General features: G+C 49.5%; 1 protein-coding gene and 6 non-coding genes across 8 annotated transcripts; 4 read left to right on the top strand and 3 right to left on the bottom strand.

The window, feature by feature from the left end:
* Positions 1–4: 4 nt before the first annotated feature.
* LOC122394256 (40-kDa huntingtin-associated protein-like) lies at positions 5–24,924 on the top strand. Of its 2 annotated transcripts, none has more exons than XM_043391007.1 (7): positions 5–149; positions 548–620; positions 21,591–21,783; positions 22,138–22,408; positions 22,806–22,911; positions 23,328–23,443; positions 23,817–24,924. In XM_043391007.1, exons 2-7 carry the CDS (start codon positions 550–552, stop codon positions 23,999–24,001), a joined length of 942 nt encoding a protein of 313 aa, XP_043246942.1. In that variant the 5' UTR covers positions 5–149; positions 548–549; the 3' UTR covers positions 24,002–24,924. The 2 variants fall into 2 exon arrangements, with proteins under 2 accessions (XP_043246942.1, XP_043246943.1); XM_043391008.1 differs by having other exon boundaries at positions 11–149; positions 528–620.
* Positions 2,607–2,678, top strand: Trnag-ucc. Its single transcript has one exon. It is a non-coding gene; the product is annotated as a tRNA-Gly (tRNA).
* Trnag-ucc lies at positions 11,251–11,322 on the bottom strand. Its single transcript has one exon. It is a non-coding gene; the product is annotated as a tRNA-Gly (tRNA).
* Trnag-ucc lies at positions 11,789–11,860 on the top strand. The gene has a single exon. It is a non-coding gene; the product is annotated as a tRNA-Gly (tRNA).
* Trnag-ucc lies at positions 14,117–14,188 on the bottom strand. Its single transcript has one exon. It is a non-coding gene; the product is annotated as a tRNA-Gly (tRNA).
* Positions 14,662–14,733, top strand: Trnag-ucc. Its single transcript has one exon. It is a non-coding gene; the product is annotated as a tRNA-Gly (tRNA).
* Trnag-ucc lies at positions 20,302–20,373 on the bottom strand. The gene has a single exon. It is a non-coding gene; the product is annotated as a tRNA-Gly (tRNA).
* Positions 24,925–26,113: the final 1,189 nt, after the last annotated feature.

The following is a 26,113-nucleotide window of genomic DNA, read 5'->3' as shown; positions in this document are numbered from 1 at the left end:
ACAAGGACTCATTGTAAACATTCGCTTGGACACGGCAGTGACATATTGATTTGATATACGATACAAATCATTCCAATTCAAAAATATAATTGAATTGGATGAACTTTATCGCGAGGACTTTGATATCTTACAGTTGTGCACATTTTTTGGTAAGAAGACGAGGCAGTTTTGATGTTTATTTTTTATTCCTTGCAGTTACCGCAGTTACAACAGCAGCAACCAAGGGTGTTTTCTTAATTTTGAATATCTTGATGTGTAGTTTGTCTGTAGGGTAATCAGCTTAATATGCTAAATCGATGTTAAACTAATAATCATATTGAAAATTGTGTTATACAGTTATGTCACTCAATTCAGGGTAAAATATTACACTACTAACAGCATTGCAGCATTGTCTTGAAACTGAGTACCTAACAGACCGTAGTCATCTATTGAGACGCCTGCTATATGATTGATGCTATACGGTATGATTGATATGATATATGATTGCTGGTTTTTATATGTAAGTGTGATAATTATTTGCTGTGTAGTGTGTACACATCTTTTTCAGCAATGGAAGCAGGGGCTGGTGGTGGAGAATCTTTCTTTGATGAATATCAAGCAATATCAAATAAACTAAAAAAGTAAGTACCCACCTCTACAAGCTAAATGTTGTCTTACTGGGCTTATGTCATTCATATTTCAGACTTTGGTTGATGAATGTATTCCTTCTAGATCATATTGTCTGAAAACACAAACACTTTCAAGAACCGGCTAGACATAGCTCAGGACCACAGTTACGGCGCTATCCTCTCTCTTTAACATCCACAGTACCTAAGTTACCCAGTCTGGCCCAGTTTAATGCTTGAAGTGAGCACCAAATAGACCCTGTCTACTATAGCTCACTTAATTAAGCTTAAAGTTAAACTTAAACTTCTGCCTTTGTTCTCCTAATGTCATTATAATGTGTTACAGGGGTTTTAGGGAAAATGATTTTTAGTAGGCAAGTAAATCCTACTGCTTGCACACAAATTCAAATTAAAACCTAAAAGGTATGTTTAAGATTGTGACTGTTAGAGATTAGAGAATGTAAAATGTGCTTAAGCAGCTTAACTGTTCTTATTGATGCTTAAACTGTTAAGGTGCATATAAACTGTTTATTTTCAGTTCAGACTGCACAACTTTGATCTCAACTCAACACTGTTTGTCATGGTAGGCTGGGTCGAATTTCCTATTTAACAGTGACCTTTGCCTTCATGTAAGCCAATATTAGTACGACATTGTAGCTGCCATTGAAACGGTGGCACGGACGTACTAAGGTACCCCGTAAGAGGATCTGCGGGAGCCAGCCTCTTCAGCTGGCAGCTGGCTCCCGCCGATACAGCCCGTGAATCAAGCTGATAGCGCAGCGGGAAGGCATGAACCGACAGCACTCGGCTGTGGTCTCTAATGGACATGACACAATGCTTAGCCGTATGAAAGCTCGTTCTGTAGTAACGAGTAGCTGCCATATATAAGACCACCTACCAGCGTCTGAACTCGGATTCAAAGTGAGCGCTGTGACGCGAAAATGTCGACCAGTAGGCAGCGCTGGCATCGCTCATACGCATGCGCCTAGATCTACTTCGGAACAGGGACTCCTGGAAGCAGGACGCGGGAGTTATCTTAGCTCATTATTGCTAGAAACAAGGCCCGCAAGGGAAATCTGCTTTCATCTGTAAAACAATCGGTCGTTACTGATAAGATATTGAATGACATATGACTCGCTAATGATGGTTATGAGGCGGGCTGGATGTAATGTGCGGCAGGACGGCGAGCTTTGTCAAATTTGAGCAACGTATCGTTGGAAGAAGACCGCTGGATCTCTCGCTAATGATTGTGGCGCGGCATTTTGAAGTCACTTATCTCCCACCGGAAAAGGATTTGTAACTTCCGAGACGTTTCCGGCGACTGGGGTGTGATTTAGTCGCTATCGCTATCGAGCTCCTCTATGAGGGCAATTAAGTCGGTACGGGAAGGGGGATTTTTAACGACAGGGGATTTGTGCATAGTTTGGATCAGCCTATTCTGTCCTTTGTCTAGCGGAGTTCGCTTTGCTTTGTTCAGACGCTTTTCGATCTACGACGTCGATTCCATTTCAGGGTCGTGGTGCGAGAGAATAAGGGTAACACATTTGGCTATGTATGTCGACCATCAATTGGTGCGCCTCAGGCCGCGGCTGCTGAGCTCAACCCGTCGTGACTGATCAGTGATCACCCAGCCACTTGAACAGTCACATTGGGCTGGTGTGCTCCTTCTGGAGCTGTCCTCCACCGGTTGTGTGATACTGGGGGAGACGACGACTGTCACTCCTGATCGAGACAGTGTGATCCAGGATGAGTACTTGGTTGTCCTGTGAATAGATGGACGAATGGCCAGGCTATCCTCAATTATAATGTCATCGAGAGCCGGTGCGGGTGGAATCTGGCATCTCATCAGCTGCCTCCTGGTGGTCAGGTAACGAACCAAAGCCTCTAAATGGCCACCAGGCGTCACGAAATCTTGCAGTGCGTGCCGTGAAGCGTGAACGTGACAACGTGACTGGAGGAAAAAGCTGTGACGGATTAACCTGTTCTGGGTTGCTGTGTCAGGCGATGGTGGTATAGTGGTGAGCATAGCTGCCTTCCAAGCAGTTGACCCGGGTTCGATTCCCGGCCATCGCAGGTCATCGTTTTGACCTGTCAAATTATAGCAAGATAAGTTGAAACAATATTCTAATTCTTGTAGTTGGTAAAAGTGCTCGCCTGTGCCACGCTAGTTATCCTCTCTACCTTCAGCACTCTCAACTCAAGACATTTTTTCCTACTCAAATCACTATTAGGGCGGCTGGAAGTCACTCTAGCTTGACATCGACAGGGGGGGGACCTGAATTGGGACTAACCTGAATTGGAGTCACCCACTGCGCGGTGATGTGACCGTTTGTATGGCTGGGTGGCCTGTCTCAATTCCCAACGAGATATCCCCTACTCGACGAGCTGGGCTCAGCCACTGCGGCGAACCAGCGAGTGGTGAACTATTGATCAATGTTTTACCCATATGTCTCATGTCAGCTCAGGTTCATCCCCGAAAATCGATTTATTAGATCCGATGGGCCAGGGGTGTCGATTTTTCAAAATGGTTGGGGGTGCTCAACCGCTGCACCGGGTGACAGATTGCAGCTTTGCCATGCGGCACAACCGTACAAGGCGGGGTTGGTTATCCCCATAAGGTACTGATAATGCCGGGATTTCTATATACTAACATTTCCCAAGGGCAGAACGTTCTTCTTGAAAATCATTCTGCTCGTCCTAGTACTTGGCTACCTGATTACATAAACATCTTTCCGAAAAAAAAAATATTTGCCGGCAGCATGGCAGCAGCCCCGACACCTCTGTAATAAGGTGACAGAAACCAATGACGGTGATTAGCACCGGTGCAGCAGCCGCTGCGGTCCGCAGGGGCGGAAAAATATTTGCCGGCAGCATGGCAGCAGCCCCGACACCTCTGTAATAAGGTGACAGAAACCAATGACGGTGATTAGCACCGGTGCAGCAGCCGCTGCGGTCCGCAGGGGCGGACATTGCGCGGAGGCAACGGTAGCTACGAGGCTCTGGCGGTAATCAGACGATCCCAATATCGATGAAAAATGACAGGTGATCGCATTTGGATATTTACGGGTTTACGATTTTCCCCAGTGGCGTAGCCAGGTGGGCCGTGAAGCACGTGCCCCCCCCCCCCCCCATCAGGTTCGGGCCTCAGGGTCCCCTCGGGTTATTCGGGCCTGAGGGGCCCTGAGGCGCCAATTGGCCGCTAAGGGTCAATGCTGGCCATATTTGGACATAGAAGGGATCCACGGGGCTCGTAAAAACCCCTCATGGGCCCACAAGTACCAACACTAAGATCTCCACAAGGGCCCCAAGCCAGTCTCTGAGGGCCACTTGGCGGCCTCTGAGGGCCCCTTACCGGCTTCGGAGGACCACATGTCGGACTATGGGGGTCTTAACCGGCCTATTCCCAGCCAGCAAATTTGGTCCTGGCCGTAGCTGGTCTTACTCTGGCTAGCTCCAGCATTTGCTCCGGCTAAAGTACGGGCAAGGTCTGGGGCTCTACTGGAGCTGACACACGATACCGGAGCTCGCCCGCATCACAGCCGGACTTATGCCGCATCAGCCGTGCCGTACCTCCACCGTACTTCAGCAACAGTAGGCCAGAGCAGCTATGAGGTGCAGCCGGACCTGGTCGTAGGGAGCCGGACTTGAGCCATGGCAGGGAGTCTGACTTGAGCCAGACTTGGCGGTTCGGAACCATAACAACCCGGGAGCGCTACGGCATATACTGGCTAGCCGGAATAGAGCCGTATCGACCCAAACCCCGGATCTGACGGCGATACCCTCGTCAGTTACCAGCGACCCTGACGGTCCCACACAGGTGACTCGGAGGGTCACAGCGGCGTCTGAGAGCACCATGTCCGGTCTCTGAGAACCCCACAAGGCTCCTGAAGGCACCGGTGACCTCTTGATGTCTTCTTGTCGGCCTATGAAGGGTCCGTTCCGTAACAGCAGTTCTGAGGGCCACACGCGCGCCTGTGATGGCCCTAAACCAGTGTCTCTGAGAGCACCCACAACGGCGCCTGTGAGGGCCATCACCGGCAACTGTGGAGCACCTACACCGGCGCCTCCGAGGGCCATACATTGCCATATCTGAGGGCCCCGCACTAGTGCCTCTTAAGGCCCCATATCGGCGGCTCTGAGGGCCCAACACCGTCGCTTCTGAAGGCCCCACAAGCAGGGATGCGGAGCCGGAGCCGGAGCTGGAGCCGGAGCCGCCGGAGCCGGTATATTTTGCCCGGAGCCGGAGCCGGAGCCGGAGCCGTGAAACAACACAGCCCGGAGCCGGAGCCGTCAAAAAAGGGGCGACTCCGGCTCCGAGGAAAAAAAATATTGACCTAACTCGGTTTGACAGTACAAAGCAGTAAAACATGTGGTATTCCAAATATCCCTGTTATGCAAATACAGAAACAACGTGTGCCAATCCAATCGCCTTTTTTCTTCCACCCGTATTTAATTAATCGCATAGGGAATGTACTGAGTAGAAGCCGGAGCCGGAGCCGCCGGAACCGGACCATTTTACTCGGAGCCGGAGCCGGAGCCGGAGCCGTATTGACTATTGACATTTCACCCGGAGCCGGAGCCGGAGCTGGAGCGATTTTTTCTCCGGAGCCGGAGCCGGAGCCGTCTGAAATTTCCACGGCTCCGCATCCCTGCCCACAAGTGCACAGGCACATATGACGGCCACCCACCGGTGACATTTGAAGGCCCCACACCGGCGACTCTGAGGGCCCCATCGGCGTCTGAGTCCGTGCCGGTCTCTAAAGACGACCCCACAGGGTTTCTGAAGGTACCACCGGCATCTGATGGCCCTTTGCCGGCCTCTGAGGGCCCGTCGCCGATATCTGGAGCCCCCTGCCGGCTTGTAAAGGGTACGCGTTATCAGCTCTAAGGGTCAAACACTCGTGTACGACGGACCCACACCAGTGTCTCTGCAGTCTGCAACTTAACGTCTTTTTTCGCCCTTCTTCTTAAGACTAACTTTTCTTTTCTTTACATTTTTATTTCATGCATTGTAAATTGCGTAATTGTTTTATTTTTAGTAGTGAAAGACTGCGGAACCAATTATTTTCCTCAAGCAGAGTTAGTGGGAGTTATTGAGGGACAAAATAATTGGGGGTGCTGACTGGAACATTTGGGGGTGCCCGGAAAACCATTGGGGGTGCTCATTTGAGCATTGGGGGTGCTGCAGCACCCCCAAAAGTATACAAATCGACACCCATGCGATGGGCCTAATTCTTGCTAGAGCAAACAGTGAAAATTGCATAGGCACATTATGTTTACCTTTTTTATTCCAAATGCAAAATTAGCTAGGTCCACTTAATTCGACACTTTCTGCTCTTGTGCACACAAATTATTCGTATGTTTTGTGGCCAAACGTGTGTAACGGCTTCGTTGCCGTTATGTGCTCAGTCGCAGTCTCCATTGAGCTATGCTGCACATCTGTGGAGCATTGTTATACGTTTGTGCACAATCGCAGTTTCCGTATGCCTATACACTCTTGTGAAACATTGCAGTCTGCGTTAAAGGTAGTGTGCCACCTTTGAAAGATTTCCCATTTTATTTTTCCTAGGATAAGAAGCTTCTGTTTTTAGCTAATATCGCAAAAAAAAAATCAAAAATGGGCCTGGAATAGTGCCTTTTTGGCCTAAAAGTTTATCGGTTTTTAGATATGTATAACAACTGTAGTGGGCTCACCTGCAAACAGGCGTCGGGCAACAATCGCGAATGCGGCGCACTTGTGACAATAAGCAAAGGTCATTATAGTGTTACGACCATACGACGTACGGGAATGAGTTATCAGCTGTCTAATCGTAGACAACACAATGTCGAGCCTTAAACTGTAAGCCCGTATTGGTATTGTTTCTTTTATTTGGCTGTCGAACATTATTTATGGTTTGAAATATGATTTTATGTAAAATAATTGATATGAAAAAGCCGTCTTATAAGTTATGACCCCATTTCACCACACGCAAGTGGCAGAAATGACAATGATCAGCTGACGCATTTTTCTTGGCCGAAGTCAGAGCGCGCAGCCCGACGCACCACGCGTATTTGGAAATTCCGACCTCGACGAGCATCAGAAGCCACCTAACAGGCAGGGCCTCCTCTAACATACCCACTGGGTGGGCAAATGCCCACCCAGTCACCACAATTGCCCACCCAGTGGCGTCGATTTGCCCACCCAGAAGCAAATGCAAAAATTCTGGTCCGGCCGGACGTCCGGTACTACCTTTCTGGTCTTGAGCAAACTGGATGCTGTTTGAAGGTCAAAAAAAGTTTTCTGGTTGCCCAATATTCAAGGGCGTAGTCAGAATTTCCTCAAGGAGGGGGCCAAACGCACAGGGGCCCAAAATAACCCCCTCAAAATCCAAAAAGCCATCTGGTTGGATCCAATATTTTTTGGAGGGGGCCCAAATAAATTGAAAAATATTTATTAACAAAAAATATTAGAACTGAGGGGGTAAGCAGTCCATGGGCCCTGTTAGATAGGCCCACGAATAGCTTCATAGAGTCCCCAGTCGGTTTTGAGGGCGGTCTGAGGGCCGTAGGTCGGATGAGGGTTCTTCAGAGCGTCACAGGCCCCTACAGCGCATGAGAGCCTCGTAAGCCGTCTGAGGGTCATATAAACCGCCTAAGGGCCACTAAGACCGACAAAAGCCCTCCTTGCACTTGCAGAGGCCCAGTCATGCCGACGGAGGGCTCTCTCAGACAAACTAAGGACCCGTTCAGGGCATTTGAGGGCTTCCTCAAACCGATAGGGGCCCCTCCGATCGACAGTGGATCCGATCCGAGCTCCCTCAAACCAATATAGGGTCAGACCAACAGTCGGAACGCATTGATTCTGTTTACACACCGTTGGACCCAAGTTGGACCCATCCCATCCAACTGACCCCCTCGTTTCAATAGGGCCCCAAGGCTCTAAAATTGGGGCTCTCTTGGCCAAAGTATAACTACTCAGCTGTGTCAAAGGATCTGCCGCAGGGGCCTTTGCGTCGCCAAGGGCCCACTGTGTCAGCCAGGGGCCCCTATAGAATAAGGACCCCTGGCTTCCAGGGGGCATGGTCCCTTCCCCTCCTTGGCTATGCCAGTGCAGGTGACAAGCGTTCTTCCAGGCGACCAGGGGGCAGGGGCCAGGCGACCAGGCCCCCAGTGCGACCAGGGGCCCCCATGCGACTAGCCCCCAAGCGACCGGGGCCCTCTAGGCGACCAGGGGCCCCAGGAAACCGGGGGTCATCGGATGAGTGCAGGGGCCCATTGAGTCATCAGAGGGCCACAGAAATGAAACTTCGATATCAATTTTCTTCCGAGTAAAAGACGTTTTATCCAGTGTTTGAAAAAAAATATCCCGGGGCCTGAGGGGCTCCCCCATGGCGCGTTTTGCGCTCAAGGGAGGGGCCATTGCCCCCGTGACCCCTCCCCCTTGGCTACGCCCCTGCCGATATTGTTATTCATGGACAAAGCCAGCTAAATCTCTAAATACGGCTGAGCTAAACAAATAAGCAAGAATCATTACCGGTTCGGGTAGCCTTTACTACAATGTATTATGTTAGTTAGCCCTCGCCCGGTGAGGGGGGTTGATGCACCCCCTAAGGTTTTCACAAATAACGTAAAAACGGCGGCGCTCAAATTTGGTATACCCTCTGGGGCAGCCTTTTGGCACTTGTCCTGAAAATTTCAGATCTCTAGTCTTTTCAGGTTAGGTCACCAGGTCACACACCCCGTACAAGGTCAGGGGAAAATTGGACTAGTTTAGCGGCAACCGAATGCCAGAGTTTTTCGTTGATAGCGTGAGTTCTATAGCACGTAGCGCTACCAAATTTAAGACACGACTTGGAGCATCTGTTTGTCACTTGGCCTTGGAGTTTTATGTGTCAGTGACCTGAGGCCAGGTCACAAGGTCACAAAAACTGGTACATTGTCAAAATAGCAAGAATACCGAATAAGAATACCTACCACGCAGTTTGCGGAGGGCTGTAATGTAACTCTGGAACGAATCGCTCGAGCATCGCTAACCATAAAACATACGACAAACGTTCTTTGCAAACTATCATCTTACAGGGTGTCCAGTCCACGTCAAAAGTGTACCCAGACTTTTCTCCATATTTTATCTTAAAAACATCACACTCACAAACAACCCTCGTTTGAGAGCCAAGGCAATGGCAAAACAGTTGCTATGCTTTTCAACTGTGCTCGGCACTCTGCTGACCAGCGCGTGCCGTCTAGAGCAACTGCTCTATATGAGCCCCTTCGCGTCGGGCCACCGCCGGCAGACCACCGTCTGGAGGTGGGTGATCGCCTGGTCAACCAAGTGGGAAGGAAGGCGACGGATCTCGTCGCTGATGACTCTTTCAGCTCCAGGGTCGACCCTGGATTGCCAGCGTATGCGCGCAGTCCTTGAGAAAGCCCCACAAGAAGAAATCTAGAGGGCTGAGGTCGGGCGAGTGGGGAGCCCATTCCACTGCGCTTTTCAAGCTGATGTGGCGGTCTGGAAAGTGCTCCTCCAGGAATTCCAGCGACCGTTTGGCGGTGTGAGGCGGCGCCCCGTCCTGTTGAAACCATTCTTCATGGCGACGGATCCCGCGTCTCCGCTTCAGCTCTCGCCAGAATGGTTCCAGTGCCTCCGAGACGTAGCGTTCTAGCATAACGGTGTTGTGTTTGCCTCTCCCTGTCGTCTTCGAAAAAGAAGGGGCCGATAATGCCCCATCCATGCCTCATTGCCACCCAAACCGATACTTTCTTGCTGTGCAGAGGCATGGTCTGAACTTTTTCTAGGCAATGGGATCCCCAGTGCACGGGGCATTGTGGGATTTCACATGCCACGGTCCGTCTGCCGGCGGTGGCCCGACGCAAAGCGGCTCATATAGAGCAGTTGCTCTAGACGGCACGCGCTGGTCAGCAGAGTGCCGAACACAGTTGAAAAGCATAGCAAATGCTTTGCCATTGCCTTGGCTCTCAAACGAGGGCAATTGTTTGTGAGTGTGATGTTTTTAAGATAAAATACGGGAAAAAGTCTGGGTACACTTTTGACGTGGACACCCCGTATTTCCAAAAACGGCACTGCTTATTTCGCCTCACCACCCCCACCCCCCCACCCCCCGGTAACAGGTTTTGAAAATGGTTGAACTCCAAAACAGTGGCTGGATTCGCCCTTGGGCAGGGGAGTAGCGAAAATTCTGCCCACCCAGTGAAAAATCCTTAGAAGAGGCCCTGCTAACAGGCGTGTTCGAAACCGCAGGAGATGATGATGAACGGGTTTATCGAAACTTGATTGGATGAGCCTATCGGTAATAGCGATTTTAGTATGTGCATTTATTGTTCATAGTGGTGTGAAATGTGGTTGGGGTACGACCGACAACCCGTCGGGGCGAATTTCGCACTGGGGTACTCAAAATTTGAAGAATTTAAGACGTTTCCATGAGTTTTGAAGGTATGGATAAGTTCTAAAAATCCGGTTCTCCTTACCCGGGTCATTAACTCCATATGGTCCAGGAAAGCTGGCACACTACCTTTAAGCCAGTGTTGCCCACCTACGATCTATTGCAGCCTCCGTTTACTAGTGCTACCCTCTTGTGGACTATTGCAGTCTCCGGTGATGGTGCTACCCTCCTGTGAACTGTCGCAGTCTCCGCTGAAATTTGGTGCTACCTCCCTGTGAACTGTCGCAGTCTCCGCTGAATCTGTGTGATATCTTTCTGTGAACTGTTGCAGTTTCCGCTGGCTTGTGAACTGTCTCAGTCTCCGCCAAACTCCGGTGTTATCTTCCTGTGAAATATTGTAGTCTCCGCTGAATTTTGGTGTTACCCGCTGGTGAGCAGTTGTAGTCTCCGTACCTTTAGTGTGATATTTACCTGTGAACTATTGCAGTCTCTGTGGTGTGTTACCCTCTTGTGCGTTACTGCAGTCGCCGTCGGACTTTGGTGCTAGTGTGTTATGTAATGATGCAGTCTCCGTTGAACGTTGGTGGTAGTGTTTTGTGTGATAATGCAGTCTCCGTTGAACTTTGGTGTTAGTGTGTTGTGCGACAATGCAGTCTCCGCTGAAGTCTGGTGTTAGTGATTTATGTGATGATGCAGTCTCCGCTGAACTTTGGTGTTCAAATGTTTAATGTCATGATATAGTCTCTGCTGAATTCCGAGCTGGTGTTTTCTTTTGGTGTTAGTGTGTTACATCGCAATGCAGTCCCCCACGTCCGGTGCCTATGCGTGTGGGCAGTGGAAGGCTTCGTAACAATTTTCTCTATTCCATGACGATAGAACCTAGAACGCGGTGTATTTCGCCGACTGCATTGTGTGCTTCACAGATAAAAGTCGTCAGCATTTCACAAAGAATGAATATGCAGTGTTTTATTTCATTGATCGGGGCTTTATTCGCGGTCGTCGTTTCTTTTTACCTTGGGACATTGTTTGTGAAACATTACGACGTTGACTCGTTCTGGACCACTTGGTTTGCTAACTGTTGGCATTCGGTATAAAATAACGGTACTTCATCATTCATCGCTGTGACAATTCGCACAAACTCTAGACTTCACCCAAATTTGTAGGTGACCGGCACATCATAATCAGACCAACTTGATATTAGAACATCTTTACTTTTGACATCTGACTTGAATGACCGGAGGGTCATGGGTCGACCGAGGTCAAAGAATTGCGATGGCCGGGAATCGAACCCGGGTCAACTGCTTGGAAGGTAGCTATGCTCACCACTATACCACCATCGCCGTCCTACTGATGCTGTTACGCACCTAGAGGTCACGAGCTGGTTTTTGCACGAGTCACGTTTTTCTCATGGTCCAGTGCCGGCGGGTGAAAGCTGCTGGACCTCCCAGGTCATCTAACGACAGGCTGTGAAGATGTATTTCTTATCCCGCCGCTAGATGGCTTTGTAGTTAACTCCCCTAGCCGCTTCATATTCCCCCAGAATAGTTCTTTATTCAGCTCTTTCGGTCTTGTGCGACTTCTTTAGAGCTGAAAACCCAGTTGGCAATCATGCGGCGCTCAATTCCCTGAATGGTCCGGAATATTTGACTCCATCTAGTGGCAAGTTCCGGAACCTTAGGTGTCTGAGACTGCCACTAGGTGAGCCGGAGTTCACGCTGCCTGCTGCTACTGCAAATGACTGGCACGAATAAAAACGTGACACCGGGAAAGTCGCTCCGCAAAACGTGCCCTAGTGATTGGTATTCAGCGATGGTGGTATAGTGGTGAGCATAGCTGCCTTCCAAGCAGTTGACCCGGGTTTGATTCCCGGCCATCGCAGGTCACGGTTTTGACCTTTTAAATTATAACAAGATAAGGCGAAACGATATTGTAATTCTTGTGGTTCCTGATACTGCCCGCCTGTGCCACGTCATTTATCCTCCCTACCTTCAGCACTCTCAACTCAAGACAATTTCTTCTTACTCAAATCACTATTCGGGCGGCTGGAAGTCACCCTAGCTTGACATCGACGGGGGGGGGGGGGGTGACCAACCTGAATTGGAGTCACCCACTCCGGGGTAAAGTGATCGTTTGAGTGGCTGGGTGGGTGGCCTGTTTCAGTTCCTAACGAGACACCCCCTACTCGACGAGCTGGGCTCAGCCACCGTGGCGAACCAGCTGGTGGTGAACTATTGATCAATGTTTTACCCATATGTCTCATGTCAGCTCAGGTTCATCCCCGAAAATCGATTTATTTGATCCAATGGGCCTAATTTTTGCTAGAGCAATTAGTGAAAATTGCTTAGGCACGTCATTTTTTGCGTGGCTATGCTACCGTTTTTTTTTTTTTCGTTTATGCCGAACGCAAAGTTACTGGCAGATCCACTCATTTCCGCACTTTTCTGTTCCTGTACACAAATTATTCGTATGTTTTGTGGCCAAACGTGTGTAACGGCTTTGTTGCCGTTATGTGCTCAGTCGCAGTCTCCATTGAGCTGTGCTGCACATCTGTGAGCCATTGCACGCTCTGTGGAGCCGTGGTATACGTTTGTGCACAATCGCAGTTTCCGTATGCCTACCATACACTCTTGTGAAACATTGCAGTCTGCGTAAAGCCAGTGCTGCCCACCTACGACCTATTGCAGTCTCCGTATATTAGTGCTACACACCAGTGAACTGTCGCAGTCCACGCTAATGGTGCTATCTTCCTGTGAACTGTCAGCCTCCGCCAAACTCTGGTGTTATTTTCTTGTGAAATATTGTAGTCTCCGCTGAATTTTAGTGTTACCCGCCGGTGAGCAGTTGCAGTCTCCATAGCTGTAGTGTTATTTACCTGTGAAGTATTGCAGTCTCGGTGGTGTTTGTTAGCATCTTGTGCGCTTGTGCAGTTTCCGCCGAGATTTGGTGCTAGTGTTTTGTGTGATAATGCACTCTACTGATATTTGGTGCTAGTGTGTTATGTGATAATGCAGTCTCCGTTGAACTTTGGTGTTAGTGTGTTGTGTTGTGTGATAATGCAGTCTCCGCTGAACTCTTGTGTTGTGATTTATGTGATGATGCAGTCTCCGCTGAAATTTGGTGTTAGTGTGTTATATCGCAATGCAGTCCCTCACGTCCGGTATATATGCCAGCCGGTAGCTACCCGATACGGGACCAAACGCTGAAAATGGCAAGAAAATCTACCGAGCCGTTTCGGCGGCGATCAAAATGACCCAAATCGCGGCCGAAACGCTAAACACCCCCTAGAGAGGTAGCTCAGGTTGGGATTTTCAATAGAAAATCACAATTCTTAAGAATAATGATTGTCTAATTGAAAAGTCCCAACCTTGAGATACGTGTGGGCAGTGGAAGGCTTCGTAACAATTTTCTCTATTCCGTGACGATAGAACCTAGAACGTGGTGTATTTCGCCGACTACTTTGTGTGCTTCACAGATAAAATCGTCAACATTTCACAAACAATGCATATGCAGCGGTCTTATTTTATTTTATTGGTCGGGGCTTTATTCCCGGTCGTCGTGTCTTTTTACCTTGGGACATTGTTTTGAAACGTTACGACGCTGACTTGTTCTGGACCACTTGTTTGCTAACTGTTGGCATTCGGTATAAAATAACGGTTTTTGTGTTATGACAGTGTGACGTTTGTGAAAAGCGATAATGTGAACACATATATATATATATTGCACAAACCGGTTTCGATATCACTTCATCAGTGTGCAAATATATAAATAAAACACAAAATACAAAACGGAGACGAAATAGAAATATAAAAAATTCTATTTCGTCTCCGTTTTGTGTTTTGTGTGTTTTATTTCTATATTTGCACACTGATGAAGTGATATCGAAACCGGTTTGTGCAATATATATGTGTTCACATTATCGCTTTTCACAATGACGGTTTTTCATCATTACATTAAAGGTCGAAGGACGAAGATATCGCTGTGATATTTCGCAGACTCTCAATACTTCACCCAAATTTTTAGGTGACCGGCACTTCAATAATAATACAAACTGGATTATTAGAACATCTTGAATCTTTATTTTTGACATCTGACTTGAATGACCGGAGGGTCATGGGTCGACCGAGGTCAAAGAATTGCGATGGCCGGGAATCGAACCCGGGTCAACTGCTTGGAAGGCAGCTATGCTCACCACTATACCACCATCGCTGACTTTTTGCTACAGTTACGTACCTAGAGGTCACGAGCTGGTTTTTGCACGAGTCACGTTTTTCTCACGGTCTAGTGCCGGCGGGTGAAAGCTGCTGAACCTCCCAGGTCATCTAACGACTGGCTGTGAAGCTGTATTTCTTATCAAGCCGCTAGATGGCTCTGTAGTAAACTCTCCTAGCCGCTTCATATTGCCCCAGAATAGTTTTTTTATTTTATTCAGCTCTTTCGGTCTTATGCGGCTTTTACAGAGCTGAAAACCCAGTTGGCGCTCATGCGGCGCTCGATTCCCTGAATGGTCCAGAATATTTGACTCCATCTAGTGACAAGTTCAGGAATCTTAGGCGTCTGAGACGACCACTAGGTGAGCCGGAGTTCACGTTGACTGCTTCTACTGCAAATGACTGGCACGAATAAAAACGTGACACCGGAAAAGTCCTTCGGCCAAAACGTGCTCCGAGGTACATTTCACAGCGATGGTGGTATAGTGGTGAGCATAGCTGCCTTCCAAGCAGTTGACCCGGGTTCGATTCCCGGCCTTCGCACTTCTTTGACCTCGGGGAAGGGAATTTACAAAACGTCAACCCGCGCACCGACGTTAGCGGTTATCCGCTTCCCCCCCCCCCCTGAGGTTTTTCGTGAATAGCGGGAAAACCGCGGCGCGAAATTTGGTATGACTATTCTCTCATCAATTTTACACATGGTGTGCAAGTTTCAACCTCCATCTTTTAAGGTCAGGTCACAAGGTCACTTTGAATGACCCAACCTCAAGTCACCTTATTGCAACTTTGTCACCGTGTCAGAGCGCTGCAGTAGATGACGGAGGTCTTTGAAAGTCGCAGGATGTTATTTGGTCTTTAGTAGCTACAGTTTGTTTATCTCGGAATTTTGATATCGATGACCTAAGGTCAGGTCAATTTCTCGACCTCCCCATTAGGTATAAGTCAATGGGGGAAAATCAACTCCCTGTTTTTTTTTTTCACTAAAACGCGTCGGAATGGCCCCATATACCATCATGACTTCATATACGAGCAACCTTCACTACATTGAGGCCTGTTTTGCTGTTGGGCAGCTGTAAGGTCATGTGACGTCATCAAAGGTCACCAACGGTCTTTTGCCAATAACTCCCTACAGGAACGAGATACAACCGCGCGGATGGTCTCATTGTGTTCAGTTCGTCAAGGCGCATCGAATGATATACATGATGACCTCGAGGTCACGTGACCTGAGTTCAACCTTTGACCTTGACCTTTCGAGATCAACATATATATGATTCGATGTAGATTGACGAGAGGATCACGATGCTGCCCTTAGTTAATTCTTACCTTGACTAATTCGAAAGTTATTTTCGAGAAAATCTCCATACCTATCTAGTGCCGCCATTTTGACTTTTTTGACCCCTGTGACGTCATCTTTGACCTGACCTGAAAATGACCCTTGTAAAAATTGTAGACCTTGTCCGTGCGTACCCCATGCCGTTTACCGCTTGTCGCCATCTTGCTTTGTTCTCGAGATCTGGGGGGAGGGCGGTCATCCGCCGACCGCCCCCCCCCCCCTCCCGTCGGTTGTAAGTTGGCGCAGACCCCCGTCGGTGCGCGGGCTCACTCCTGATGGATCATCACACGTACAATAAACTGAAGTACGATGTGAAATTCAGATCATGACGGTAAAAGCCCTACAAAAGAGCTGTGGAAAAAAGACGGACTCTGAAGTCTTTACTCCAACATCGAGCTGATCAACCTCTGCCAGCGTTTCAATGATTGCTTCCAGTTGGATTGTTGCATATGTACAGTCACCAGCACTTGCTACTAATCACCTCGTTTTTGCTCAGTGGTTTGAAGGCCGATCAATTCTCAGTCGTGCAAGATACGTCAAACGATCCGTTTGGTCCTCCGATTTTCTAATATCTAACTTGTTTTTGTATATTCGAAGCACTTTGGGATGGGGAGCCAAAAAACCTCTTTTCTGCCCTAAAGTGTGCCCCAAGAAGTCGTAGAACCTAGCCCCGCCTCTGATCCACAGACCACTAGTGCCATCTCTTGTCAGCCGAACAAACCGCAGAAGTAAATAATGTCACGTGACCTTTGCACACGCTACAATTACTACGCAGCTGTAGTGGGGGAAGCGGGGCGGAGGCGTGGAGAGGGACGCGATCGGTCGGCTGGGGTCAGGTCGCCGAGGTCAGAGGTCATCCGCCGGAGGGTGTTTGGGCGGTTGAGCCGTGTGGGCTGGGGCCTGCGGAGTGGGGAGCGCCTGGACCTGTCTGGAAGCAAGGCCTACAACGCTGTGACAGTCGAGAATATTGTGAGGAGAGAGAGAGAAAGAGAGAGAGAGAGAGAGAGAGAGAGAGAGAGAGAGAGAGAAGAGAGAGAGAGAGAGAGAGAGAGAGAGAGAGAGAGAGAGAGAGGGAGAGAGAGAGAGAGAGAGAGAGAGAGAGAGAGAGAGAGAGAGAGAGAGAGAGCTAAGAAAGACTGGAGGGAAGGGATAAGGACGGGAGAAGAGAACAGAGAGACAGAAAAGGAAAACCAGAGAGGGTAAAAGTTTCACATGTAAAATGTAAATTTGCTTTTCATCGTTACAGCTTTGGATTGGAAATTAAATCTTAGCAACCTTATGATAAACCCACGTTGACGGGATGCAGTACCGGCGGAACACCTTCAATTAAGGGGGGGGGGGGCACTGCCGACTTTTGGTCCCATTCTTTCCATGCAACGCTCATAGGGCTAATGTTGAAATGCCAAAATCAAAGGGGGGCACGGTGCCCCGGTGTCCTCCCCGTTCCGCCGCTTATGACGGGATGGGGACGTTTTTATGGTCGTCGTTGGGAGCTCGGCACTAATGGGTTCTGGGGATGATGTTGAAGGTTTCGCAAATGTTTCATAAAAGAGATGCTATTTTTTTGCACAACCTATTAAACATTTTTTACGTTTGCTATTAAAATGTTAGGCCCAGTTCCTTCAAGATCAGGTCCACGACTCCACACTCCACAGCTTACAGCAGGAGCTACCTAACATAACAATTAACCCGCGCCGTGTTGATGGCATGAACTTTCCGTCGAGTGCTGGGGGGGGGGGGGGGCGTTTCACGCCCCTCCGTCTAACTCGGCTCCTGGGCCACGTAGCGACACGCGGTAAGCGTCAATCGAAAGAGCGCCAAAAATTAGGAGGAAAACACTCGGTCATTTTAAGGTCAGGGCAAAGGTCAGGTCACCAGGGTTCATCAAAGGTCAAATTTTGTTGATTTCAAACGATTTTTAACACCCGACGGCTAACTCGGGAACCAGTAGAGCTACAGTGCCGCGGAAAAGCGCATTCGATAGCTCTTTTAACGCTCTTTCGCCAACATGTCCTCAAATTTGGCCGCAGATCGACGGCTTAGCCCCCAGAGGGCACCGCTCTGATTGAGCTCAAATTTGACCTCAGATCAACGATGTTTTCACCGCTCTAGCACGTCTCTGTCAAAAGTAAAAAAAAAACTGCTGAAGACCTTTTATGTCCTAAAATGACCTCAGGGGCACACACAGGGGTCACAGGTGCAATTTTCCGATTCAGTGTGTCATGTTTACTTATGGACCGATGTTTGAGAGGGTGTAGAACGAAATTCGTCCAAAAGAGGCGCATTTCAATTTTCTCCCATTGACTTATACCTAATGCAGCTCTCGCAAAATTGACCTGACCTTAGGTCACAGACATAAAAAAATCCGAGGTATCCATTTTATACATACTGCTACCCTACGCAATTACTGAAAGATTTAAAGTGATCGCTCAGTCGGTTTGTTTAGCTACAGCGAGCTTTCGATTTTTTTTCTGAGGTAAGGTCACTTGACGTTACCTGGTGACCTGACCTTGAATGACGCTACGCGTCGCGTTGCCGTTTTTGAGATATTCGCGATAAACCTGAGGGGGAAGGGCATAAAAACGCCCCCCCCCCGGCCCCCAGCACGGCGCGGGTGGTCGACATAGCGACTCGGACTGAACAAATGCCTTTAACGTTCCAACGGTTGAATAAGGTGAGAGGATTGAGGTAGGCTTGTATCGGATTTTCTTCTGCTTGTCGGTAGTTTATGGTTGAAGTTAATTTCGCGAGCTGTCCATAATCATTCAAGAGGGAAAATTCAGCTGCACATCGTTCGGGTCAAAGTAATACCAAACATTCTCAAATTTTGTAGTAAAGAGCCAGTAGTCTACGAATATATTTAAAAAAAAACAATTAGAAAAAGAATAAGCGGACCGGTTTCGTCTATCAAAGACTTCTTCAGCGCTTTTTCAAAAACGTAAAATAATGAAACCAGCACAGTGACAATTGTTTGAAATAAAATTGGATTCAGTAAGAACTAAGAACTTTATTGTCCGAAAACCGGTGGGAGTTGATAGCTCAATGACACTTAGAGCCGTGCATAAGGAGGCGTGAAAACACTCTCCTCATCTCGTTCTATTACGGGAGGACCATGTCATGGCGTGAGAAAGGTGTTCTCAAAATAAATGACACTGTATGAGTGAATAAATAATCCGCGCCCCCTTGGGTTATTGGCAGACCCTATACCACCTGATCGGGTGGTGCAGCCGTTTCGCCTTCCACCTGAGATCTCGGAAAGTTACCGACCGATTTTGAACATTCAAAGAGCGTTCGATAGCCCCACCAGGGAACTACCTTGTTACCAGGTTTCGTTGACCTGGGTGCAACCCATGACGTCACAAGTCAGGTCAAAGGTCGCATTTTTCACCGATTAATAAGAGTTAGCAGTTTGGTAGCGCTGTTTATTTGACATCTTTTTTATCTTGAATATTTTTCGTTATCTTCAAAACTGTAAGCGTGACAGCTCTTCCCGCTAAACCTTTTATTGGGTCGAAAGTGACAGAACATGACATCCCTCTGACGTCATTTGTGACTAACCTTTATAAGAGCTCTGGAAAAATTTGGTTACAAGGTGTAAAAATGATGCCCGGAGGGGTCTTGAAAGTTTGGTGGCGACATTTGCTATACTTTAGGAGATATCGACTGAAAAGGAGAGAGGGGGCCGTTTCGCGCCGCCCTCCCCCCTCTCAGCGCCGGGGCTTTCAGTTGCTGCTCTCACAGAAATATTGGTTATATTACAACGTAGTGGAATTGCAAGTGGCAATATAAGCTTCCTGCCAGCGCCGGACCAGAGTTTAAACATGCAGGCTGAAGTTTAACAATTAACTAACTTTTGAATTTTAAAATCGTTGAGCTTTTTAGAAGTTGTATGAACTGTTCAGCTCCTTTTTTGGTCCATCACAGCGGGCTTGTATGTCATTTGTCAACCAAAATCGAATTAAAAACTTTTTATTTGGTCTGGCTAACTCACCAACTTCTTAACTGGATCGTTTAGTAGCTTTTGATAGGGCACTGCCCACGTTGTCTGTCTAGCTTTTCGTGTCATAGACACTGTCTATGACACGAGAAGAGGTTGCTGACATCGTTTGTCGCGGTTGGATAATACCAATCCACGTCCCAGTGGCTGCTCGATCGCACTTTCCCTGGCCCACCTCTCCCACCAGGCTAGATTTTGTCCGGCACAGCCGTCGCCTCAGTGCCTCGGGCGGTGACCCGTTCAAAGGCGCTCACAATTCGTATGGTGCCGTGGCTCTCAAACCAATACAGAACAGTGAAACGCAAAGGCTCACTTTCCATATGAGGCGAACGGCTGATTCTGGCGCCGGGGCTTCATTCATGCTAAGGCGCTCCATCACAGCGCCGCATTTCAGTTAGTGTCGGGCGCAAAAGCTACTATGCTCCGCCCCTCCATCACGTGACCCTGCCCTCACGTGGCCTCAGTCACGTGGTGTTTCCACTTCTTGGCGCATGGCGGCGCTAGTCTCGCAGGGGCGGTGGTAGCTTGCTCCCCCGCCGTCCGGGGGTGATGGGTAGCAACTGCTGGTGACTGTACTCTAACTCGACTTTCAGACAGCTGCTAGCATGTCTCTCACCTAGCACCAGATGCATTAAACCTCCTTCTCTTAGGGTCATCGTGCGCTACAACTACTCGACAACCAAACAGAACGGAGCAGATTTATCCTGTGCACGAACGTTGGGACTTTCGGATGTTGACCGTGACCTTCCGGAGGGTCATGGGTCGACTGAGGTCAAAGAACTGCGATGGCCGGGAATCGAACCCGGGTCAACTGCTTGGAAGGCAGCTATGCTCACCACTATACCACCATCGCTGGTTCCGATTAGTTTTAGCGTTCATAGATATCACGAGCTGGTTTTTGCACGAGTCACGTTTTTCTCACGGTCTAGTGCCGGCCGAGTGAAAGCTGCTGAACCTCCGTGTCGTCTAGCGGAAGACTGTGAAGTTCTAGTTAACATCGCGCCACTAGATGGCTCTGGTTGTACTCATTTTACAATGGGTCTGTTCCAGTCGCACTTCCTAACACCTCTAAACTCCTCCAAGATTGCTTCCCTGTTCCAGTGGCAGCTCTAGCACCTATCCGTGCTTCTATCCTCAGGATACTGAAATCCTTCTCCCCCACGCCACAACCCTCTCCGGGCTGGACAGGCAACTTTATCTCATGCGGGCTGCTCCCTTGGAGCAGCACCGCTGCTCCTCAGGGAGCGCACCCCGTAGCCGGGTGCAGTGAGTGCCTTGGGGCTGGGTGGCCTGTCCTCTGGACGGGCTCAGCCCCGGCGACTCACTAGGGTGCCTGCCCAGACCAATGTCTCCCCCTAATTCCTATCATCCTTCCGGCTCTGCAATGGTCTTGTCGACCGAAAGGGCCTAACCCAACAAAACAACAAACAAACAAAGGCAGCTCTAGCCCCTATATGTAAAGCCAAGAAGGGCTCTGCTCCAACCTCCTTTATCTTGCTCTTGGAGGAGTTTAGATGCGTTAGGAAGTGCGACTGGAGCAGACCCTATGTAAGTACCGATCTAGGGTGTAGCCACCTATCCGTGCTTCTATCCTCAGGATACTGAAATCCTTCTCCTCCAGCCCGCAACCCCCTCCGGGCTGGACAGGCAACTTTATCTCATGCGGGCTGCTCCCTTGGAGCGGCACCGCTGCTCCCGAGGGAGCGCACCCCGTAGCCGGGTGCAGTGAGTGCCTTGGGGCTGGGTGGCCTGTCTTCGGACGGGCTCAGCCCCGGCGACTCACTAGGATGCCTGCCCAGACCAATGTCTCCCCCTAATTCCTATCATCCTTCCGGCTCTGCAATGGTCTTGTCGACCGAAAGGGCCTAACCCAACAAAACAAAAAATAGGGTGTAGCCTCTTCGTCAGTTCTTCACAGACATATGAAAGAGTTAACATCTTTTGAAGGTGGTACTCGTATAAACTTTAAGCATAAAACGTTCTAATTTCTCACTGTACAATTGCATTCCACTCTTCGCCCTCCTCCCGTCTTCCAACCCGACCCAAACACCCTCCCGTTTTTACCCACAGACGACTCCTGCGCAAGCCGAACGTCCCCGAGGCGGCGGAGGAGTTCGGTCGCCTGGCCAGCCGGCTGGCCCAGTCGGAGCTCCCGGAGTACGCCGGTCTGACACAGCTGGCCCGCGCCCGGTGTCTGGAGACGCTGGGCAGCCGCACGGCAGAGACGGACGCGCTGATCGCCGCGGCCAGGCAGTTCATGCTGGTGAGATGGAAATCTGTGGTGGGGAGGTTGGGGGCTTTGAGTCTGGGGATGGCTATGATTCTAACGAAAAATGCCAATGGTAGCTATTTCAAGAGTCTGCTTACTGTTATTATATTAAGAGCTCATAATATGATCTCAAGATAATACTATGGTTGTCATGCTTGTTGGACAGGTGGGTGGCAATCAAATGCAAACTAAAATGAACTTGGAAGTGTTCCTCCCGTGATCTGTCTGTCATTCCCATGGTGACTCATCTACATATTCTAATCCCCCTGTGTTGTGCGGGTAACACATCTGATACCCATCTAATCCCCTCTGCAGAGTGCAGACCCATCTGACCCCCCCCCCCCTCAGGCCCACCAGGAGCAGAGTGACCAGCACGCGGCCACGAGCGGCGCGCAGCTGCAGGCCGCCATCGCTCTGTACAACGCCGCCATCCGGCACCAGCTGTCCGCCCAGCGCGGATTACTGGCCGCTCGGACCTGCCTGGAGCTGGCGCACGCGCTGAGGAGGCAGGGCAGGACCCGGCAGGCGCTGCTGTACTTCCAGGACGCGGCGGATCTGCAGACACCTCCGGCGGCGCTGGAGAGCCGCGAACTGGCTGTCAGGTGTCAGCTGGAACTCGGTGAGAGGGGAAGGGGAGGGAGAGAGATAGAGGAGGAGGGGACGGTGTCAGCTGGAACTGGATGGAGAAAAGACGTAGAGCATGAAAGGGCTGGCAGATAGGAAGAACACGTCTGCTAAGAGTTGTTAAGACGAAAAGGGGGCATAGTATGGATGATAGAATATGAAGATAACAAATCGTCGTTTGCTGGCATGAAGTGGCGTTTGTCTACTTGATCTCCTTTATCTGTTAATGGAGGCAGCTTTTCAGTCTGCGTTCATTCGTCTCTATAACCTCCTAGCTAGTGTTGTAAAGTTTCCAACTGACCTGTCACTCTAACTTTGCGTTCTATCTCCCCCCCCCCCCCACGCCACTGCTTTTGTCATCCTGACAACACTCCTGCTACCCCGTGTTCCAGTGGACCTGGAGGCGGCGCTGTCCAGTCTGGACGATATGCACACGGCGCTGGAGGAACTGGGAGGCAGCAGCAGCGCCCACAGTCTCACGGCGCGCTACTTGAGATGGTGAGGACCGGTGGGGGTGAGGGGTAGCCGCGGGTTGCGATGTACTCGTATGTATGTATGTATTTACCTTACCATCATGGACAATCCACACGGGTCGTGGCGATTTCAGTCCAGATATTAGTTGTGCTGTTAGAGAAAGATGGGCTCTAGGTGTTCCACAAACTAGTGCAGATTACTACAAACATAAGGAGAAAATTATAGGTATTTATGCACGAAACTCGCGTGATTGACGGTACCAATGCAGCTAATGCTCGTTGCTCAATGCTCAATTCATACGAACGAAGCATTTTCGCTTCATTTACCTTTCTGATCTCGTGCAAGGTAATGTGTCTCTCTCGTTCGCCCCTTTCCCACCAGCTCGCCAAATATGTATATCACTATCTAACACCCCTCACCTCCTACCCATCTGTTCACAGGTGTGAGGTGACCCAAGTCCTGCTGCTGTTGGCCGCTGAGCCGCCGGCCTCCCAGCCCAAACCGGCTCACACCCGGCTGCTGGATGGACTCACCAAACCAGACGGCCGGCACAGAGGTGGGTGGTCACTGATTATCGGTCAGTGGATGAGGTGGTGTTAAGACTAAAGTCAGTAGACTTGGATGGGGTGGTGTTTAGACCTAAGGTGGCCGGGGGTGGTTAAGCTGATGCCTGGACCAAGTGGTCGGGCGCATTTGACGGTGTTAGATTAGATTTGGTTAAAATATTCGACGGACTGGATGTTCGTATTTGAGTGATATTGAGTGGCTAAGGTCGGTAGTATTTTTGGGACACCCAGGTATACAATGATTTTTTTATGTTTTGATAGTGTGTACTGTGTATCAAGTAGAACGTTGACTAACCAGCCATGGATTCTTAGCGATGTTTCCCACAAAGGTAAAGCTCATCTCCATTTTTTTTCTGCCGCCAGGTGGCCACCTCTCGGAGTGCGTCCACCTACTCTTCCAGTCTCTGGTGTTGGCCGTGCGGCGGCGCCACCTGTCGGCTCTGTACCGGTTGGAGGGGGATCTGAGGCCGCACCTGGACGAGAGCCAGCGCCACCTGCTGGACAGGCTGGTCAGACAGGTCGAGACGCGAGTGCCGGCACAAAAATGAGTCGGGGAGGGGAGGGAGGGCATGAGACGGGGTTCGGCGTTTGGTGAGGGGGTGTGAAGAAGGGTTAGGATTGTGCACTGCAGTGTGCACTGAAGTGAATTTCTGTTGAGCTTTAAGGGATTTTGACTGGAAGAGTTGGATATTTGATTGGTAGCATTCCAATGATGAATGGAGTGACCGAAGGATGGAGCGAGTATGCAAGAGCAACGTAGAATGTGACAAAGTGATAGTTATGTGTGTGCCAGATATAGGATGAGTTAGCTGGGAGATGAGTGAGGAGAATGCTACGAAAAAAAGGTGCTTCGAAATTCCGATGATATTCGAGGTGCCGTGGCAATGATGCTAAAATGAGATCTAACAGTCCCTAGTCCTTATCTGCAGCTGACCACAATCCCACATTCAGTCACCCAGCAGAAAGTGTTTTCCTTGAAACTAAAGACGGATGCGCTCCCTCCCCCAAATCGGCCTATCATGGATTATCCCTCCCTCTAATCTGCCTGTTTGAGCCCTGGCTGGATATTCTGAGCCCGGTGCCTGGCCCGCCCACCTCGGTTCTCTGGCTGTCGGGCGTGCCAAACGGGTCCGCTGAGACCCTCTGCGTGTGGAGGGATGGGTTTGAGCACGTGGAGAGTGGAATTACAGTCACCCCACGGCCCTAATCTGCCCGGTGCGTGCGGCCACCGCGCGTCTTGGCGGTGGCCAGGGCTTGTGGTTAGGGTTTGTGATTAGCGGGGAGTCTGGTTATTAGTGTTCAAATTTTGCGTCTCATAACCTGATTTGGAGAGGTGGTACACAAAATTACGTAGGCACTGCCGTTGTTAATTTTTTATGTTTTTATCTCATATGTATGTGAATTTTATTGTTTGGTTACTTTTACGGCGGGTTCATTGGTGATAAAAGCAAAATATATTTGTTGTGCTCGATTTTTCTTTTTGAGCTCATGTTATGACAAATCACGTAGTATTGCTGGTCGATATTATTTATTGCTCATCACATTGCAGGCAGTGACAACATATGCGTAGCCGTTCTGCAGGATTTTACATGTAGAGGGACCGGGGTCGAACATGCTTACAATTAACCCTCGCCGGCCGAGGGGGGGGCGGGTGCCGCCCCCCCCCCATAGGGTTTTTTTCGCGATGCTCCGAACACGCTGGCGATAGAGAGCTGAAACTTGGCATACCTGACCTTTGATCCAAGCCGGATCTTTTGACACCAACCGCACTTTTGGGTCAGGTCAGGTCACTGACCTATGACGTCATAAGTGAACCTCTGCACGGTCTTCAGATGTCGCAACTTCGCAACGCCCTCACTGCCAGAGGAGATGTCACAGGGAAATGAAACTTGCAGGATCTAGTATCCATTATGAGTCCCACAACTTGTATATCTCGGATTTTTCCTACAGGTCATATGAGGTCAGGTCATTTTCGTGACCTCACCATTATAAGTCAATGGGGAAAAATTCAAACTGCTATTCTGGCGCCGGGAACGATCTCCAACTATCTCAAGCACACAGAATCGTGATTTGATGCACTCCTTGCAAGGTTAGATGCGTACTTTTGCAATGTTGACCTTGCGTGACGTCATTTATGACGTCATCAAGGTCAAATTAGTTTTTCGTCAATAACTCTTGATCAAATGGAGCTAGCGAGTCGGGAAAGGCACCAATGGACTCAGGAAGGTCTGCCGAATCGAATGATATGCGACATGACCTCTTTCGACCAACTTCGTGACCTGGGGGTGCTGACCTGACCTTGACCTGAGGTCAACACCCCAAGTTGACCTGACCCGGACAAAAAGTATATCATTCGACGCGCCTGAGCGAGGCGAACACGATGCTGCCAAAATCGGCGCTCTGCGGCCGTTTTTTGCGAAGTTATTCACCAAAAACTGAACCGTACCCTGGGGCACTTGACCTGACCTCAGAGGTCACCGGTTGACCTAGGACCTTAAAATCGGGTACCAATCTCTGCGTCTCGTAACGGCGCACACGCTCGTTTTTTCCGCGACGCGCTAGCTCCACCAGGGGCGAAACGGCGAGGGGGGGGTCGTACCCGCCCCCCCCCCCCCTCGGCCGGCGCGTATGTAGAAAACCAATAGGTCCGGCGAGGATAT

Source organism: Amphibalanus amphitrite, unplaced genomic scaffold (genome assembly GCF_019059575.1).
Source record: "Amphibalanus amphitrite isolate SeventyFive unplaced genomic scaffold, NRLGWU_Aamphi_draft 000582F_arrow, whole genome shotgun sequence".
NCBI classification, from domain to species: Eukaryota; Metazoa; Arthropoda; class Thecostraca; order Balanomorpha; family Balanidae; genus Amphibalanus; species Amphibalanus amphitrite.
The sequence above is the reverse complement of the archived record's forward strand: the minus strand, read 5'-3'. Positions and strand labels throughout refer to the sequence as shown.

Bases quoted from the DNA above. Each gene is read 5' to 3' on its own strand.
- LOC122394256 (XM_043391007.1), top strand. From the start codon at position 550: ATGGAAGCAGGGGCTGGTGGTGGAGAATCTTTCTTTGATGAATATCAA. The intron at 21,784-22,137 runs GTGAGATGGAAA...CCCCCCCCTCAG, and splicing joins CGGCCAGGCAGTTCATGCTG to GCCCACCAGGAGCAGAGTGA. The intron at 23,444-23,816 runs GTGGGTGGTCAC...TTCTGCCGCCAG, and splicing joins ACCAGACGGCCGGCACAGAG to GTGGCCACCTCTCGGAGTGC.